This window comes from Vulpes lagopus, chromosome 7 (genome assembly GCF_018345385.1).
Source record: "Vulpes lagopus strain Blue_001 chromosome 7, ASM1834538v1, whole genome shotgun sequence".
Taxonomy (NCBI): domain Eukaryota; kingdom Metazoa; phylum Chordata; class Mammalia; order Carnivora; family Canidae; genus Vulpes; species Vulpes lagopus.
In genome coordinates, this window is record NC_054830.1 from 12,925,182 (window position 1) to 12,944,502 (window position 19,321).

The 19,321-nt window shown below is 53.3% G+C and overlaps 1 protein-coding gene across 4 annotated transcripts in view; it reads right to left on the reverse strand.

The window, feature by feature from the left end:
• Window positions 1-18,922, reverse strand: part of UNC13A (unc-13 homolog A) — a 64,778-nt gene extending 45,856 nt beyond the window's left edge. For all 4 annotated transcript variants that reach the window (XM_041760330.1, XM_041760332.1, XM_041760331.1 and 1 more), the window contains exons 1-8: window positions 18,741-18,922; window positions 9,339-9,368; window positions 8,601-8,700; window positions 6,603-6,720; window positions 5,169-5,292; window positions 4,462-4,535; window positions 3,444-3,498; window positions 1,318-1,353 (exon numbers count right to left, since the gene is read on the reverse strand). In XM_041760330.1, the coding sequence (XP_041616264.1) occupies window positions 1,318-1,353; window positions 3,444-3,498; window positions 4,462-4,535; window positions 5,169-5,292; window positions 6,603-6,720; window positions 8,601-8,700; window positions 9,339-9,368; window positions 18,741-18,762 (559 nt within the window). In that variant the 5' untranslated portion in view covers window positions 18,763-18,922. The remainder of the gene's footprint in view (window positions 1-1,317; window positions 1,354-3,443; window positions 3,499-4,461; window positions 4,536-5,168; window positions 5,293-6,602; window positions 6,721-8,600; window positions 8,701-9,338; window positions 9,369-18,740) is intronic.
• Between the last annotated feature and the right edge of the window lie 399 nt (window positions 18,923-19,321).

The window sequence follows — 19,321 nt, forward strand, 5'->3', positions numbered from 1 at the left end:
TCTGGACAATTTGTCAGTGTCACCAAATTGCTCCCTTGACCAACTGGTTTTCTATCCAATTGCCTGGGTGTATAGTCTTTAGGCAAATGGGCATTCTTCCTACCAAACTGTTGTTGACCGGGCCAAGACATTTCCAACCAAATTGCATGAGGCTGCGGGTGTGTTCACCAAATTATTAATTTTTTTCTGACAAGCTGTCTTGTTTTGGGGGCAAATTGCTTCCTATTGGATTCTTTCTGCTTCTACCCAGACTCTGCTTTTTTTTTTTTTTTTTTTTTTTTTTTTTTACCAAATAGCTTTTTGCCAAATTGTCTGCTTCCCAATAGGTATTTTCAACCACTCTTATTTTGACCCAATTGTCTTTGTTCTTCCTGATCCAATTTATCAGCTTTCGCCAAACTGATTTCAGCCAAAATTGTCTTCGTTTTTAACTGTACTATTTGTTGGTGGCAAACTGTTACCAAGCCCTCTTGTTTGTCAAATGCCTATTTTGGCTAAATTGGTTTTTGACAAATTGTTTTGTATCAAAGTATTTGTGAACAGTTTCCCTGGTCCTGGAGGGAGGGCATAGTGGAGGTTGTCCATCAGGATATGGGGGGAGGGCACCGGGTGGAGGAGCTCCCAGCTGGTGGGGTAGAGGGAAGGAGGAAGATTCATGTTCAGGCTAGAAGACTCGATTTCTCTGGGAAGAGCAGGACATGGAGAAAAGGGAGCGATTCCTCAGGGAGGTAAATGAGCCTCCAGTTGTGGGGTAGGGGGTGTCTTGTCTCCTTCCTCTGGGGTTAAATTGGAGGAAGATGGGGTGGGGGTGGTTTGGGAGCTGAGGTCTCTGGAATGCTATGTGCCTGCTGGTCCCTGCCCGGCTGCTCCTTCTGAGACCCTCTCACTCCTTATCTACCACCCTCTGAGTGACACTGGGGCTCATTTCCAGGTGGAGGAGGAAGACAGGGAGACAAAAAGAGGAAGAAGTCACAGGAGAGGAGATGACATTATACATGGGGAACGCGGGTGGGAGTGGGGGAAGGGGTCACAGCGCCCAGCTGGAGACAGGCAGGTCTCTGGTCTAAATGCCCACTCCTCCCAGCTGAATTCCTCCACCCCAGTAATAGTGCCCACTCCCCACCAAACAAAGCAGGACCCTCAGGACAGACGTTAATGGTCAGGGGACAGGCGGGCACGGGAGGGGCCTTGCCAGTTGTCAGGCCCTGGTGTGCACACCATAGACTCCCTGCTTCCCCGGTGGCGGGATGGGGGCCTCAGGGTTGCCAAGGCACCCACTTCCCCACGGCCTCCCAGAACATCAAACTGAGTACTTACTCTGCTGCTCACCCCAGCCAAAATAATTCCAGTTGCCTACAAAGAGAAGGGGCAGAGATAATAAAAGGGAGCAGGAGGCGGGGGGGGGGGCGCATGGGGAGGGGTACTCCCCCATCCTCCTCATTTTCCCCATCTCCTCACACCCCAGGACCCCGATCCCCTCCTGCCCTGAGTATCTTCTCAGAATATCACCTCAACCCCTGACATTCGTGACACCTTCAATCATCACCTTGGGAGGGAGTCAGAATAGCCTCATTTTGCACAGAGGCTGCAAGCTCAGCCAGAAAGTAATAAAGGGGGCACTTGGGTCCAGGGTTTTCCAACTCTGAACTCTGGAGTCAGCAGGCCCTACTCTTTCCCTGCCCCTTCTGGAATACAAGGAAAGAAACATTGAACTGGCGATCTAAACTTGGAAACACCCGTGATGGGTGGGTTGTAATCATTCTGCTCCTTTTGCAGGTGAAGAAACAGGGCCCAGAGAGGTAGAGTGAGCAGCCTAAAGTCACACAGCCTTCAAGCATCAGGACCAGGGAGAGGACCACATCTTCCCTCATCTGTTCATCCTCAGAACCTGGCATCTTGGGGGAAAAAATGCCTTGGACCGGAATCCTATCTCCTCTGCTGCTTGGCTGCCCCCTCCAAGAAATGGAGGTGACGAGGGACGCCTGGGTGGCTCCGCGGTTGAGCATCTGCCTTCGGCTCAGGTCCTGATCCCGGGATCCGGGATCAAGTGCCGCATCGGGCTCCTTGTGAAGAGCCTGCTTCTCCCTCTGCCTATGTCTCTGCCACTCTGTGTGTGTGTCTCATGAATAAATAAAAATCTTTAAAAAAATAGAAATGGAGGTAACGAAACATTCTTGAAAGAACTCAGAGGTAAATGCTGGGAGGAGGTCTCCATTCTCAAATTGAGCCCACCACTCACTTCAGTCCACCTCTCCAGGTGTTTGTTCCTTGTCATCTGCTCCTGCCTCCACTTTCTTACTGTCTCCACCCCAATCCTTCAGTGACTCCACTCACCAGGGAGGGGATTAGTAATTACTCAGGGCAGTGAGGACTCCTTCCCCAGTAGAGAAGTCAGAGGACTTTCTCAATAGTACCCCCATATTAAGGTAGAAACGGGGCCCCTCAACTGCAGTCCCCCAGCTCCTCCACCCACCAGGCTCCATCATTACCATCCTGGGCATGTGGGGGGTTGACAATGGATACAGGGGAGACTGTGAAGGGGGATGAAAGGGGGATGGGGAAGCAAATGGAAGAGGAGAAAGAGGTCGAAAGGTGGGGTGGGGTCAAAATGTCTGGGGGCGGGGGCTCTGCCCTGAGACTGTTTGGTTCGACACTTCCTTCCCACTCCGGAGGACTCGGAGGGCACTTCTCAGCGGACAGACATCTCCTTGGCCCATGTAGAACTGGTCTGGGTGCGTCGGAGTATCCACAAGGCCAAGGAAGATAAACACTCCTGAAAACTTCAGCCTCGATGGAGGGACAGTCAGAGGAACATGATCATCATCATCATTATCAATAGATGCAGAGCAGTGGAAAGAGAAGCACAGTTGGAGTTCTTCAGACCTGAGTTCAAATCCTAGCTCTGCCTCCTACTGGGTGTGTGACCTTGGGCAAGTCGCTTCTCCTCTTGGGCCTCAGTTTCTCTATCTAAGAAAACAGGCAAATGAAGCAGCCTTCATCCACTGCACACCCGGATGGTGTGCCTATTGTACCTGTGTTAGCAGGATTGTCTGCACCATCTGACTGTGGGCTGCTTGGGGGAGTCTGTGCAGACCCCCGTGAAAGCTTGTTGAATGAGTTACAGGTCCTCATCCAGGATCTGATGGATGGAATTAAAGAGTCTGCAAAATGTTTTTCAAACATCTAGAAGGACTCCTTTCAACAGCTCTCAGAGTGGGGACCCTACAGATCAGAGCGGGACACTGGCATGGCTGTGACCACAGAGCAAGGCAGGACTCACATTCAAGCCCCAGATCTTTTCTTTCCACTACACCGTGAGCAAACGCTGTGCACTCCTAGGACCTGTTCCTCTGGAGGGGAGTGGCCTGTTACACAGGACTGTCGTGGGTGGGGGAGGGAGGAGGTTTCGGTTGATGCCCAGGGAGGAATCAAGAGGTACTTACAACACTGGTTGCTGGGGACAGGGAGAGGCTTGTCTTGTTCATCTTGGAATGAATACTGAGAGGGAGGGAAGGAGGGAGGGTTCCTCTCAGGAGGGGCCAGAGTGCAGGGGACCAAGATGGTCCTCTGCTCTGTTCCATCCTGACTACCCCCTGCCTCCCAAATCCGCTCTGTCTGCAGGAGAAGGGATACAGAAGTCCACAGAGAAAGACACACACACACACACCACAGTGAGAAACACGGACGAAGGAAAGAAACAAATAGAAGTAGGGGAAAGAGAGGGCAGTGGGGTAAACTGAGGCAGGGAGCAGCATAAAGAAGAAGGTCAGAAATGAGGTTAGACAAAAATTGCTCTGTTATCATGTGAGTGTTGCCTTTTGACACTCCAACTCCCACTAAAGAGAGCTCTGGTCTTCCCTTTCTTTCTTCCTGGCCTTTGCCTTCTGGGCCCCACTGGGTCTTTGCCCTGTGATGATCCAGAGCCAAGGAGAAGAAGGGAAATGTCGTGGAAGAACAGGTACAGAGGCCAGGGCTGGTGGGGGAGAAGTTTAAAAAGTCTGAAAGTGGGGGACGCCTGGGTCTCTCAGGGGTTGAGCTTCTGCCTTTGGCTCAGGGCATGATCCCGGGTCCGGGGATTGAATCCTGCATCAGACTCCCTGCAGGGAGCCTGCTTCTCCCTCTGCCTATGTGTCTGCTTATCTGTGTGTGTCTCTCATGAATAAATAAAATCTTTAAAAAATCTGAAAGTGAAATTCAAGGAGTTGAGGGGTGTGGGGCCCCTGTGTCTCCATAAGGGTACCTGGGAAGGGCAGGACTTGAGCCGACTGAAATAGTTTGTCCGTGGTGGACTGTATGTTCTCTGACGCCATCATTGCTTTGAGATGGGACCCTGATTTAGTCCAGTTAGAGACACAGACAGAGGGCGACAAGTGGAGAGAGAAGCAGATACAGAGAGCAGAGGACATGAGGAGACAGAGAGATAAGCACAAGAAGAAAAGCGTTCCCCCCTCCAATGCTCACCTCATCCTGGTCCCTCATGGCATTCAGCTGCTCTAGCTTCTTGGCCCAGTAGCGCGCCTCCTCCTCAGGAATGTCTGGAAGCAGAGCCCTGGCTGTGAGTCCGGAACCCCTCCCTGCCCCTCAGCCTTCATCCAGTGCATCCTGCCGGCCTCTGGGCTGGTCTCAAGGGGGTGGAGGAAGAGGAAGGGAGGACAGCGTGGTGTCCCACTCCCCCCCCTGCCCCACCAGAGCTGCCTTGGGAATGCATGGAGGATGAGAGAGGATGAGAGAGGAGCCAGATCCTAGCATTACAAGGGCGGGGAAGCCATGGGTTCTTGGAAAGATGCTGTGGAGAGAACTGAGCTGCTTCCACAGGCCTCTCTGTGTCTCTGCCGCTGTTTATTTCTACATGTCTCTTTGTCCCTGTTTGCCTCTTGTCCTACCCCCAGCTGATCCTGCAGCCTAAGACCTCACCAAAGATCAGCCCAGGGCAGCTCAGACCTAAGCCCCAAGGGTTAAGAAGCATTTGCTGCCTGTTGGTGACGGAGGGGGGTGGCCGGGGCGTATTCTGCACATGGCAGGCTCATGACCCGCTGACTCACTGCAGCTGGGAAACTCTCTCCTCTGGGGACAAGAAACTTTGTCCTCAGAATGCAGGTCAATCTGAACCCATTCAGGCCTGGCCATGCTCCTGGGTCTAGTGAGGGTCCTGTGCGCCCCACACTCACCTAAAGGCAGCTCAAAGCGGGTGTCAAGGAGGATGCGGTGGAAGGTGGGGTCCTTGGTGCCGCAGATCTCACTGTCTGCCATGATGACTTGAGAGTCCAATGTTAGCCATTCTCCAGGGCCTTCCTGGGGGTTGGGGTGGGGTGACAGGGTCCAAAGTGATGCCGGGGGAACAGGGATCTGCTGTATGCTGACAGGGCCCCTACTCTCACAGAAGATGCCTTTCCCCTCATCTCACCCACACCCCAAGAGGCAGGGTCATGCTCACACTTTACAGACAAAGAAACAGACTCAGAGAGAAGGTTCCAGTCTAGGACAACATGGTGAATCCAAGGAACTCAGAGGCAAGGACCCAGAGAGAAGGCCCTGTGGGGCCATAAAGGGGTAGTCCCAAGCTTACACAGCCATTCCTCATCTCTCATGGACATATGAGACCCTGGCTTCAAATAAAATCCTTGATCTCCATCCAGGGGAGAACCCCCCACTCCAAGTGAACAAACCAGTCCTGCAGTCACAGGAGACAGAGCATGATATAGATACCTCCAGCCTGGAGAGGTCAGGACAGAACCAGAGGGAGGAAGGGGGTTGGGGTATTCAGAGGGAAATGAGGGAAGGTTTCTTGGAAGAGAAAGCATGGGAGCTGGGCTCAGGGGATGATGGAAGGGATACTTGAAGCCCAGGGAACAGCACATGTGAAGGTTCAGAGGCCATCTTTGGGGTCTCCAAAGGGTGAATATTGGGTGGGGAGTGGAGATGAGGCTGGCAATGCAGGCAAGTGCCATCAAGAAGGCCTCCCAAAGGAGATGAACAGGGACAGCAAGGAAAGGTCCTAGAGTGGTAAGATCCTGCTGAGCTCAGCATGAAGGGGCTGAGTGGAAGGGGTGAAACGAAAGGCCAGGAGGCCAGAGAGGAGGCCACGGTCATTGTCTACTACCTTCAGTCTGTTGTAGCCTTCCCCCTGCACAAAGTGTTAATTACCCACAATACCCCTTCTCCTCCCTTCCATAGAAATACATTTTTAGCTGGACCCAGGGCTGTGTAGCTTAAGACTACATTTCCCAGACTCCCTTGCCACTAAGTGTCCACATGACTAAGTTCTAGCCAATAGGATGTGAGTGAAGTGCCATGAGCAGCTTCCAGGTTAGGTCCTTAACCAAGAGGGTGCCCGCCCCCCCCCCCCCCCGCCCCCGGCCCCTCCCGCCACCTTTTCTTCCCTCAACAGCAATGCAGATGTCATGGGGATCCTCCAGCAGCCATCCTGAGCTGCCCAGGGAGAAAGGCAGAGCAACAAGATGGAAGGAGTTCAGGCCCTGGTGACTTTAGAGCCACCATCACAAATGTTGTTGGAGGATAGAGATACACATTCCTGTTGTGTAGGCCACTGGCCTCTGGGCTCCTCCAAGTCACTCCTCCCCAACCCTTGGTCCACCACTCACTTCATTGGACTGGCGGATGGTCCGCAGGGGAATCCACACGGTGCCCACCATTGTGTCCCAGATGAGACCCTTGTTCCACACCTCCACCGTCAGCCCCAAATCCAGGCGGTTAATCTCACTGTGGAGAGACGGGGAGGAGCATGAAGAGGTAGGAGTGAAGGGGTGAAGTCTCAGAAAAGTCAGTTCACCTGCCTTAGGACACACAGCCAACTGGAATTCAAACCCAGGCCTGGGTGAGTCCTATCAGGAAGGTAACACAGTGGTTCTTGTTTTATAGAGGGAAACTGAGGCCAAAGAGTTAAGTTACATGCTCAGGGTATCACAGCAGAACAGGACTACAAGCTGGGAGGAAGGAGTGGTGGAAGATATTACACATCTCCTGCACCCCACCTCCCCTTGGCCCTTCCTTGAGCCCTCAGACCCTGAGCATACTGGCTAAGTGAGGAAGAGGCTCAAACACCCCCTGTGGCTCCCTGTCACCCCAGGATAAGGGCATTCAGGATGCCTCCAAACTTCCCAGGCTCATCTCTATCCAATCACATGGGACATTCCTGAGAACATGAATGATACCACCTCTAAGCACTTTCCACACCCTGGAAATATGCAGATTTGGGGGAAATCCTTAGTGAACGTCCAGTTCACTGAATTCACCAATTTACCAAAGATTTACCTTAAGGAATGTTCTCCTTGCATATATCTATGACCTGATCATTCAGTAACTGGTTTTCAGGGAGTTGGGGACCACATTGCCTCTCTCCCTTCACATCTTCCCTAAAATTGTAGGGCCAACTCCTCCCCTCTTTCTCCAATTTGCTCTAAGATTCCAACTGAGTTGTCTCATGGCCTCCACCACTGCTAGTGCCCAGGTAAACTCTGCTCAGGGATGGATTTGAGGGATGCCTGGTCCAAATCTCAGCTCTGCCAAGTATAGGCTGTGTGACACTGAGCAGTTGGCTTTGCCTCTCTGGCCCTCTGTTTCCTCTTCCTTAAAATGAGGATCAGAATAGCATCCTCCCTCCCAGGGCTGTGGGAAAGTTTGATTTAATTAAAGGCTTAGAAGAAGACATGGCACAGGTTGCTGGTCATCATCAGAGAAGATGGGATGTAATACAAAGCCGTGAGTGGCTCCAGGTTGGGGGAGGGTCCAGGTCATGAATTCATTTAGTTATCAGGCAAATATTTATTGAACCACCTACTGTGTGCCAGGCCTTGTCCTTGGCATGTGGAGCGGGACTCACAGTGGAGACAGAGACCAACTGGACCCTAGCCTCCTAGAGCTCACAGTCCAGGGCTACAGGCCAGAAATGTGTCAAGAAATTACACAGATGACTAAAATAATAATTGGTGACTAGGGCTGAAATTACTCTCTAATTGCACTTTGGGGAGGGTGGTCAGGGAGGGCTTCCCTGAGGAGGGGACACAGCTGAGACCTGAAGGATGAAAAGGAGCCTGCTGGGAGGGGGTGAGGTGAGAAGAGCAAGTGCAAAGGCCCTGGGACAGACACAAGCTGGACATGTAGGAGGAATGGTCCAGAGGTGGAGGTGGTTGGAGCAGGTGAGCCAGGAGAGATGGAGGGAGGTACTGGCAGGTCACAGGGGCCAGGCCTAGAAAGAGGGTGTCGTGGAGAGGAGTGTGGGTTTTGTTCTGAGGTTCACAAGCCATGAGCCATGAGCCAGTTTAGAGAGTGACAGGATGTGATTTGCAGTTTTAAAAATATCCCCCTGACTGCCTGGAGGAGAACATATTGCTAGGAGGCAGGAGGCAGGCAGCAGCAGGAGGCCAGGGGCGGAGGCTGGCGGGCAGCGGGGACCTGGCTGGTGGCCAGGGAGATAAAGGGAAGCAACTGGCTTTAGGAAGTGCTTTGGAGGCAAAGCTGATGGCTGGACATGGGACTGAGGGAGGAGGAAGTGGAGTCCCAGACAACATGCAGGTGTCCAGCTCTGCTCTGTGGGATCATCGAGGTGCCAGGCCATGCTAGCCTGGTCACTGCAGACTCACAACATGAAATCCTGCTCCCAGCTGGGCTGGCTGCCCCGCACGGCGATGGTCGTGCTCTTGACATTTTGCACCTTCAGGGTCACGTATGTGTTGAATTTCTCTGTGGTGGTGAGAACAGGAGTCAGTACAGTGGCTCAGGGACCCCCCATGCCCCTTCCTAAGCTCTAGATGACCCTGCTATGATCCCTCAGGATCTCTGAGTGCTTGGGACCACAGTCCAATAACCAGATCCAATATACTGAGCTGTTTCTATGCCTATACCCCAGGCCAGCTCCCCAAGTCCCTCTCCGCCAGTCCCTCAGAGCACAAGGGAAGGGCCTCGGTTCAGGAAGATGTGGACTCTTGGGATGCCTAATCTTGCTGCTTAGAAATGACTATGACCTTGGTTTTTAGCTGGGAAGACAGGCCCCAGGTAGTGGAAGAAAATTGACTGTGAGAAACTCCCCTCACTTCTCTGAGCCTCACTTTTCCCACCTGTAGCCTGATCTAAGAGCCCCCACCCTGTCCCTTAGGATCCTGGGAAGAGCCATTGACTCAGGGTGAGCACCACTAAACTGGATTCTCCAGGAGATGGCTGGGGAGACTTTGGGATCATAGGCCAAGTCTGACATTCTGTGATGCTCAGAAGACATGTAGCCCAAGTCCCCTGTCACTGGGTCAGACCTACTCCCCTATCTCTCCAAGACCCAGACAGACAGACAGACAACACAGGACAGAGCAGGAATGGAGGCCACTTACCTTGGGCACCATCAAACTTGGCTTTTTTGACTGTGGAGAGAGATAGAGATAGGGAAGGGAGATGGGGAGAGAGTAGGGAGAAGAGAGAGACAGAGACACACCAAAATAGAGATATAACAAGAGAGACAGGAGGAGAGAGACATAGAAACAAAGAGACAAAGAGGAAAAGCAAAGATAGAGAGTAAAGGGACAGATCAAGAGACCAAACAGAAAACAAAAACAAAAGCAAGATAGAGAGATGAGATCAGAGACAGAGACAAAGAGACAAGAAGAGGAGAAACAGGAAGGAGAAGAGACAGGCAGGGATGAGAGGGAGAAAAAGAAGCCATCAGATAGATGAGCACAGGCAGACCTAGGGGTTGAAGGAAATTTGGACCCTGAGAGTAATTTCTGCCCCTCCTTCCTCCCCATCAAACTCCTCCAAAGCTCCCCCACCTCCAGCTGTGCCTTTACCCACAATTGAACAGGATTCAAAAGAAGGAGCTGGGTAGGGGGCAGGAGAGGCCTCCCACAGGAAGTCCTCCAGGATTGCAGCAGAGAGAGAGAACAGCTGGGGAGGGAAAGAGGTGGGGAGAGAGAGGAGAAAGACAATCTCCAGTGACCCTCCTCCCCCTTTCAGGCCAGTGAGACTTCTCCCCCAATTATCCAGCTCAGTTTGTCCTACCAAATGTTCCAGGAGTTTGAGGTCTAATATTCATAGGGGACTGGGCGAGGTGGAACAGAGCAGCCCAGAGAGGTGGCTCCATAGTGCACACAGAGACATCCCAGGCCTGGCTGGGAGATTGTTAGAGCCTGTCCAGCCCAACTTGCTTATGAAAGGCAAAATCCAAATATATGTCAGGGTTCCACGTGGTCCAGTCTTGTTCACATAATCCCACAGTCCCAAGTGATTTAAAGCAATTCCACTCTTTACTGGCTTTTCTCACAGGATATTAAACTTTCAACATTTCTTGTACCCTGCAGCTGCCCCCAGCATCATTTTCCACCCCTCACTCTGTATCTGCTCCCAAACCGAGCTCTTTCTCCTGCTTTCCACAATTCATCTCCCTTTCTCCTTTTCAATGAACATTTTTGTTTGGGGAGGCGATACACGCTCATTTCACAAAAGCCAAGGCAAACGAGATCAGCATACGATGAGAATAAGGCTCTTTCTACCCCAACCCTCACGATCCCACCTTGTGCAATCAGCATTACCAGCTCCTCGTAGTGCTAGAGATAGACAGTTTCTGATTCAGCAAGCGCATATGCATGTGTGCGTAATTTCCTACACAAATGACAGTATTCTACACACTTTGTGGAAACGTTCTGTTTTTTGGTGTGTCTTGAAGAGTAAGTGCAAGTAAGTTGAAGGATAAATTCTTGGAAGCAAAATTGTGTTTCTATTCTTTCTTTTCTTTTGAGAGTCAAGTTCAGCACTTTTCTGGGCAAATGCCATGGCTTCCCGTCTTGAGTTCATTTGTCTGTCCTCGTTGCTTGAATTTCTGTCTTGCAAAAGCACCCGAGTGAAACCGGTGAAGAGAGAATTCCCATCAAGGGTGGGGGACATAGAGTAGTTCTAAATACTTTTCAGTAAATACTGTTTGTTCCTGTTGTGGACAGATGGTGTGTGTGTCTGGTGGGGTGGGGGGGATTGGCCTCCAGAAGCACCAAGTGAGCTCCCCAGAGTTGCAGAGGAAAGAGAACCTTTCTATGTCAATGCCAACACCCCTCCCAAGAAGACCTAAACTTGAAATGCAAATGGGTTGTACATCATATTCTCACATCCAGATTTGGGTTTGGGAGGTTAGCGTGCAGAGGGAGCCCTTGGCTGGACATTGGGAGAGATGAGCGCGGGTTCAGCATGGAATCAGGTGAAGCCAGGTTCTACTTATAGTGCTGTGTGAACCTAGGCAAGTGAATCCTCCTTTCTGGGCCTCCATCTCTCTCTCACTCCATCTCTCTCTGTTTTTCTAGATCTAGCTTTCCCTCTACCTCTCTATCTCCCACTGTATTTTATCTCTGTGTCTCTGTCTCCCTTTCTCTCGCATCTGAAAATCAGTCACCATGTGCTGTCTTCCTCACCTTCTCATTCAAGGTACATAGCTGCAAGTGCAAAGGCCCCTCTCTTGAAGGCATGCTCAGCTCCTATCCCACTGGCCTCCCCTCACACCCTCAGCCCCACTCAGCCCATAGGGAGCTCAAGCACCCAGCCTCTCACCCCTGGGGCTGCGTGAAGCTCAGGGACCCTTAGGACTGTACCCAGCAGGAACTACAGACTTCCCTTCTCGGGGAGCTCCCACTTATAACACCTGGTGACTGTGAAAGTGGAAGTGATGGTGGTGCAGAGGCAGGGTCGGGCAGGGAGGAAGACACAAACACATGGAGGGATCAAAATGCAGAAAGAAATAAAAAGAGGGAGGAGGAGAAGGGGGTAGACAAGTCATGAGAACCAGAGATAGAGAAACAGAAAGAAAGAAAGAAAAAGAAAGAAAGAAAGAAAGAAAGAAAGAAAGAAAGAAAGAAAGAAAGAAAGAAAAAAAGAAAGAAAGACATGGAGATGTCCACTAGGGAGGGCCAGCAAAAAGGAGAGGCAGAGTTGGGAGACAAGGGTTGGAGGGAGAGATGAGGGGCTGGTTGGTGTCTAGCCTGGCCTGGCCTGGGCCCTGGCCTGCAGCTCCTGCTCTGTGTCCCTTTTTACAGACCAGGGATAGAGCTCAGAGGGGAGGTCAGTCATTCATGGTCTGTCCTCCATCTCCTCCTGGTGGGGGATGGAGTGTCTCTCTCTGTCTCCCTCCTCCTGGTTCTGTTTCTCTTCCTCCCCTTCTCCCCCATCTGTCTCGGTCTCTGTCTTGCCCTCACTCCCTCAGATTACCCACTTTCCTCCTCTTTAAGCCTCAGTGGGCCAGAGGGTAATGAGCTCCACGGGGGCCCACCAGCAGTGGAGTGATTGCCGGGGGCTCTAGCTCTGACAGCTGAGGCCAGGCTCTAGCTCCCAGGCTGCTTCAGTGAGTCCAAGATGAGGACATCAGTGTATGTTCATCACTGGGAGCTCAGAGGGAGGAGGGGGAGACTCAGCATGAGAGAGGGGACCTCAGAGAGAAATGGGGAATTGAGGAAGGGGCTCGGCAGCATGGGGAGGAGGATGCAGAGGGGGTGTGGGGTATGGAGCAAGGGGTGGAGGGCAGAGGACTAAGGAAGGAAGCTCCGGAGCTGGAGGAAGGTCTTGGTGGAGGAAGGCAGAGGAGCGGGTGTCATCCGGGGAGGGGCTCAGAGGAGGAGGGGGTTTAAAGGAAGGAGGGGGCTCAGGGAAGGGCTGGTGGGGCTCCGAGAAGGAACCAAGTCTCTCTCCTTCTGTCTTCCTTGTCAGCAAACGAGTCATTGTCGCCTTCACCACCATAGTCGTCACATCTCTGCCCTACCACTTTCCCCCTGCTCGCTCTCGTGGCGCTGCTGGCACGGAGCTGCAGTATCGGGGTCACCGGGGCGGAAGCACCACCCTTCCCCCCCGCGAGCTCCTGGTCACACGCACAGGGCTATTTATAAAGTGGGCACAGAGGGCGTGGGCGACGCGACAGCTGGGAGTGGCGGGTGGGGGAGGTGCCCACTGCCTGCACGGCCCTGGGGGGCCCATTAGCATCCGCGCGGACTGGTTAGGACTGATTAACGTGGTTACACAGGCAGTTGCTGGCCAGGGCAGAATTGGTGAAAGGTGGGAACAGGGGATTAGGCTCGGGGATTCCCACAGGCTCTGCTAGGCTCTGGGCCTCAGTTTCTGCATCTGGGAAATGGAGCAAAGCAGAGCCTTCATCCCTGCCTCCTCCCCTCTTATTCTCTCCTCTTCCTGCTCCCCTTTCTATTTTTCATCATTATTAGAACCGGCATTATTATACTCTCATGACCACTATATTTACAATTACCATTACCATTACCAGGATCATTACTATTTGTATTATTTGGTTGTGCCCCGGGTCTGGATGACACTGGATTCTAATTGAGGTGAATTCCGGTCTTTGGGCACCTCCTCGATGACCTGCCAGGTCTGGGATGGGGGCGGGTGAAGAGTAGATTCCAACAGTCGAGGGAAGCATCTGAAAGCCCCCCTTCGTGATGTGCTTATGGGGTGTCGGAAGACACAAGACTGGGGAGGAGGGAAGGGAAACATCAAGAATTTAGAAATTGGGCAGCCGGGGTGGCTCAGCGGTTTAGCACCGCCTTCAGCCCAGGGCGTGATCCTGGAGACCAGGGATCAAGTCCCAGAGTCCCACGTCGGGCTCCCTGCATGGAGCCTGCTTCTCCCTCTGCCTGTGTCTCTGCCTTTCTCCCTCTGTTTCTCATGAATAAATAAGTAAAATCTTAAAAAAAAAAGAATTTAGAAATTGATTTTAAGATGTTGAGGCATTTTATATGTGATGTCGATGGCCTATATGAGCTTCGTGATAAGGACACTGGCCCCACTGGCTTTCATGTGAGAGCAAGGACTCTTACCCTCCATTGACAGAAATAAGCCAGAGCCCGACAGAAGACTTCAGTGTAAAACACAAATGCACCAAGACCCTTGACAGGGATTTCTTTCTGTGTTGTTTACCAGCTGCCGCCACTTAGAACTAAGCCTGACCTATAGTAGGTGCTCATTAAATAGCGTTCAGGGAAATAATGACGTGATTTCCTCCTCCAGCGGCCCTGTCCTGAGATCTGACCCCTCTGCACGGGCGGGGCGGGCGCTGTCCACGGTGCGGCACACACTGTCCCTGCTCTGTCCACGGTGCTGAACCCCGGCCCCGCCCGCTTACCTCCAATGAACTTGGCACGCCTTTTTATCTCCTGTATACTACTGAGCTCTCCTCAGGCCTGAGAACGCAGTGAGCTCTCAGGAAATGTCCTACGCCCACGGACCTCCTTCCAGAAAGCTTTTAGTCCCCATTAATAAAAATACCATCATTGATTTTTCCTGTCATTGGCTCACACTTACGGAACCTTTCCACAGGCCAGGCATTGGGCCAAGGGCTCTGTGTGCCTCATCTCACTGGAGAGTTCTAGCAAACCTAGGCAGTGGGTGTTATTAGTGTGTCCAATATACAGATGGGCACACTGAGCAAGAAGAGGATACAAGATTTGCCAGGAAGTGGTGGTTTTAGGGATTCAAACCCAGGCCTTCTGGATCAGGGATATACAGGTTGGCACCTCACAGAGAAAGCCCATTATATGTGGGAGGAAAGCGAGGTACAGGTTAGGGAAGGGGCTAAGATTGCAGCCCTGAAGATGAATCAGAGCCAAACCTGGAGACTATCCTATGAGTATAGTGAGAACAAAGACCCAGATACACACTCCCCTGGCTAGGTGGTATCAGAAACAGGGCAGCCAGGGACAGAGGGATTTGTGAAGGCTTCCCGGGAGAGGAGAGAGGAAAAGCCACAGTGAATGGGAAGAAATGACACGTCTCTTTATTGAATGGGTGAAGGACGGTGATTCCACGACAGATTCTTACCCCATGAAATGGACTTACTTGGCTTCCCTCTTCCAAGAAGCAGCTCAACCTTCACCCCCAACTCCCAGTAAGCTGTGGAGTCAGACAGCTACCTCTCTGGCTCTGTGGCACTAAGCAAGTTGTTGAACCTTCCTGAGCCTTAGTTTTCCTCATCTATAAAATGGGTGTCTTGAGGATTAAAGAAGGCAATGGGGATTAAAGTCATCAACACCATACTTGTAGACTGTTGAATAAAAGGGGCTTGTTGTTGATATTAGTAGTTTTGAGGCAAACTCACCCTCACATGCATCTGCTAATTATATGCAATATTCATTCATCAAATATTTATGGAGCCTTTAAAAACGTTGAGTGGCCCAGCAAAATGCTGTAAGGCACATAGGAAGCTCTAGACCTGCATTCCCACCACTGTGATTTCATGTGTGCCATTCCCTCCACCTAGAGCACCATGTCCCTTCTGCTTAGCTTCCCCTCATCTTCTGAAACACAGGCAAGTGTTGGGTGGGGGTGGGGTGGGTAAAAGGAGGTTTCCCAAAGGAACAGAACCCTAGACACCACCTTCCCTGGTTCCCTCAGCCTGTCCCTGTCCCTCCCACTCTGACCCTTCCAGCATGAGGCCAGGAATAGCACTGGGTCTCCCGAAACAGTGCCTAGGATAGAGTAGGTGCCCAAATAATGCTTGCTGAGTAAATATATGAATGAATTCGTGGAGGAACCAGGTGACACTTGGTATTTGCAGCCTCAGGACTCTGCCAAGCCCTAGCAAGTGGATGGTGGGAGGAGGAGGCAATGGGACTCCAAGTAGACAAATGAGAGGGGACAGAAGCAAGACCTGTAAAAGGTGGTCTCCTATGTGTTGGTGTCAGGTATGTTTGCAAGAGTTTGCATTTGTGTGTATTTTCTAGTGTTACCAGGGCCGGCAGGTGTATGTGTACGTGTGTGTGTGTGTGTGTGTGTATAAGGTCATAACCTTACCTATACCCTCTGAATGCAGGTGATGATCTGTACATGTGTCAGGGGGTGCGGTATGTGGGACAGTATGTGGGACATGCTAGTATGCATGAGTTTAGGTATGTGAGGGCTTGCAGGTGATATGTTAATTAGAAACATATGTCGTGGTGTATGTATATGTGTTTGTGTTATACACTTGTATCGAAAGTGTATTTATTTACTTGTGTGTATACATCATCATTCACCTGCTCAAAGGGGCTGCTTTGAATGTCCAGGCAAGTGTCATCATGCATATATACATGTGGCCTTGGCATGTGTGGCTTGTGTGTACACATGTGTATTTCTTGGGATTGGGGGCCCTAACGGGTTTACATAAGTACATGCTTGTATGTCAGGGCATGAGTAGATCAAACATGTTTGGATACATCCATGTCCTCAAACATGCATGTGGACACACATGCATATATTTCGGGGACCATGTCTGTGTGGAAGAATAGCTGTGTCCTGTATACATGTGTGTGTTCACATATGAATGTGCACATGTGTCCATGAGCTTGCATTCACAGGCATGTGGTCTTCCTGGAGCCTTAGTGGATCCTGGGCATTTCTGTTTCTGTCCACATGGAATGAGTGTGTGTATGAATGTTTCAGTGCATGTGTATACAGATATGGGCAAACGTAATTGGGCCTCTGGTTGGGGATGTAGGTATTTCCCCATCCCCAAGAATAAGCTCAGATCCATGGAAAGCCCTCTCAGCCCAGCTCCACTGCTCCCCTACCCCCTCTCCCATCCCATTCACCCCTTCAGCCCCCGGCCTCTCCACTCTGGGCACCATCCCTCCCTGTATCTCACCCTCTCTCCATTTCTCTGATCTCCCCTTCTGCTTCTCCCAGCGTTATTCCATCCCTCATATATCTCAGGGCTTTACTTCCCACTCCACCCATGGCCTTGCCCCTCCCAGCAACACCCCTCCACTCTGCTGGTGATTCCCTTCCTGTAAGTTCCACAGAATCATCCAACACAATTCTTCCCCCAGGCCTCCATTTCTGGAAGCCTCACTCTTCTTATTTCCCCCCTCCCTTCGCACCACCCCCGCAGTCCAGCCTCCAGTTTGCGTCAGAGTGAAGGGTGAGATTCACCCTCCCTCACACACACACAACTCGGCAAACCTTCCAGAGGAACCCAACTTGGAGGGTGTGAGGCAGGATGGGGTGGGGTGGGAGGAGCAGAGGAGAGAATCAGCCAGGAACACTCACGTGGGCCCCCTCCTCCCGGGCCGGCCCCTCGCCCCGCCCCGCCCTCACTGCTAGACGACTTAGAGGAGGGGAAGAGGCCAATACACGGTTTGGACGTTCACCTCGGCCTTCTCTTAGGCCTCGCCCGTGGCGGTTCCAGGGGGTCCTCTCCACCTCTCCATTCCCTTAGCTCCATAGGTCAGGGGGTAGTTTGCTTTCAATCTATGGGCCCTTCTGTCGCCATCAGCCACGGTCAGGAATGAGCTCAGGGAAAGCAGGTCCCGGTCCCTTTAAGAACCCCCGCGTCCACGCCTGCCCAGCCCCGCGCGACAGCACTCTGGAAGTCGCCGCGGCAGGGAGCCGGCGGGCGGGGCCGGGTTTGTGAATGGAGCGACAGAGGGGGAGGGGAGGACGCAGGAGGGGCGGCGGGGGCGGTTCCCAGCTCTGGGCCTGTTCCCTGGGGTCCAGGCGGAAACCCGGGTTCAGCGCTGCCTCTCTCTCTCTCTCTCTCTCTCTGTCTCAACACAGTCCCCGCTGCCCAAGATCTCCCAAAGCCTGACATCCCAGGCCTGACCATCACACTTCTTTCCCGACCTCAGCCTTCTTGGGGGGAGTAGGTGTGAATGAGGAGGGATGGACCCCAGTCCTCGAAACCCAAGGTTGAGACCTCTATAAGCTTTGAGCCCCTGTTTGCCACCACCGCCGCCGCCTAAGGTCTCCCAGAGCCTGAGTTCCCAGCAGGAATGCCCGGGACGCCTGACCGGTGGGCTGACTTCACTCCCACTCCAGCCTCAGAAGTGAGGGGCAGGGATCATGCCCCCTCCTGTGTCGTGCTCCTCCCCCCCAACCCCAACGCAGAGTGTGGGCCTGGGCGTGGGCCTCGGTGCAGATGGCGTTCAGGCCCCAAAATAGCTCCACCCCACCTCTCCCTCCCTCCCTCCCTCCCTTCGGCGCAAAGTGGGTGAGGTGAGCATGCGGGGAGGGGCGCAGACGGGCACTGCACCTGGAGGGGTCGGCTCCCGACCAAGAAGGCCCGCCCGTTACGCGGTCCCGGAGTGCTGGGGGGGCGGGGAGTGGGGAGGCCCTCAGGCGATTTCCCCAGCCCCCACTCGGGAGTCCAGAGGGTTAATGGGAAAAGCGCCCCCAGACCCCAATCACAACCCTCTCGGGACGGAGGGGTCTCCCCCAGCCCCTCCCCAGGACTCCTCACACCCAAGGCTGGAAGATCCCGAGAGCTCCCCGAGGTCCTGATGGTCAAGTCTCCTTACCCAAATCTTACGTGCTCAGGGCTTGGGGACCCCTCCCTCCGCCCGCCTCTTCGAATTCGAATTCGGAGCCCAGTCCACGTCGCTGAGAACCCACAGCCCCGCTCACTGCACAGGACTCCTTCCAAGTACCCTGCAGGATCCATTCGAACTACCTACCCAACCCAGCTCTTCCACACCTGGTCTACACAGACTCCCCAGTCTAGACCAGGGATCCGGATAGAGGCTCAGGTGCCTGCTGGCGTCCACATGGGCCTCCGCGCTCAGCCACGTCCGTAGGACCCCCAGCGACCCCCACCAGGACCCCCTGAAAATTCAGCCACATCTGCACGGATCACCCCCTCCGGCGCCCTGACGCGTCTACAAGGGTTAGCGCCCCTCTCAAAAGTCCGGCCGCGTGGACTCGGGTCGTCCCCCCTGGAGCCCAGCCGCATCCGCACGGACCCCGAGCCCAGCCCGGGTTCCCAGCCCCACGGCCTCGCCTCCTACCTCCTACGCAAAGTAGAGACATCTCTCCGCGGTCGCCGGCGGGCCGGCTCTGCCAGGGAGAGCTTAGCAGCCCCTGGGCTGGGGCATGGCCGGGCTGCAGCGCGCGCTCAGCTCACGCCGGGGCCCGGCCTCCGCCGCCGGCCATCTTGGTTCAGCACCGGGGGCGCGGACAGCTCCTGACGTGGTGCCGCTGTGGGGCCGGCGGGCGGAGCCGGGGACGCCTGATGGGGCGGGGGCGCTGCAGGCTTGGGGGAGCGTTAAAGGGCCGGCGCCGGGCGGGGCTCCCCGGGTGGGGCTCCCCGCCCCCAGGGCTCCGGGACCGAGAGGACAGAGAACGGCCCCGCTCAGCCTCCCTGCTGGCTCTGCGCGTTCCCATCTCTCCTGGAGTCTCTGTGGGTTCTCTGGCTCTCTCTTGAGTCTTCTGCTGTCTCTTGGCTTTCCCTCTTTTCCTCTGTCTCTAGCTCTGTGTCTGTCTTCTTGCCTGTTTCTCTATCTCTTTCTCTCCCTGTGTCCCTCTGTTACTCTTTTTGTCTCCTCCTTTTGGTCATGTGTCTCCCTCCGAGCCTCTCTCTATCCAGTCT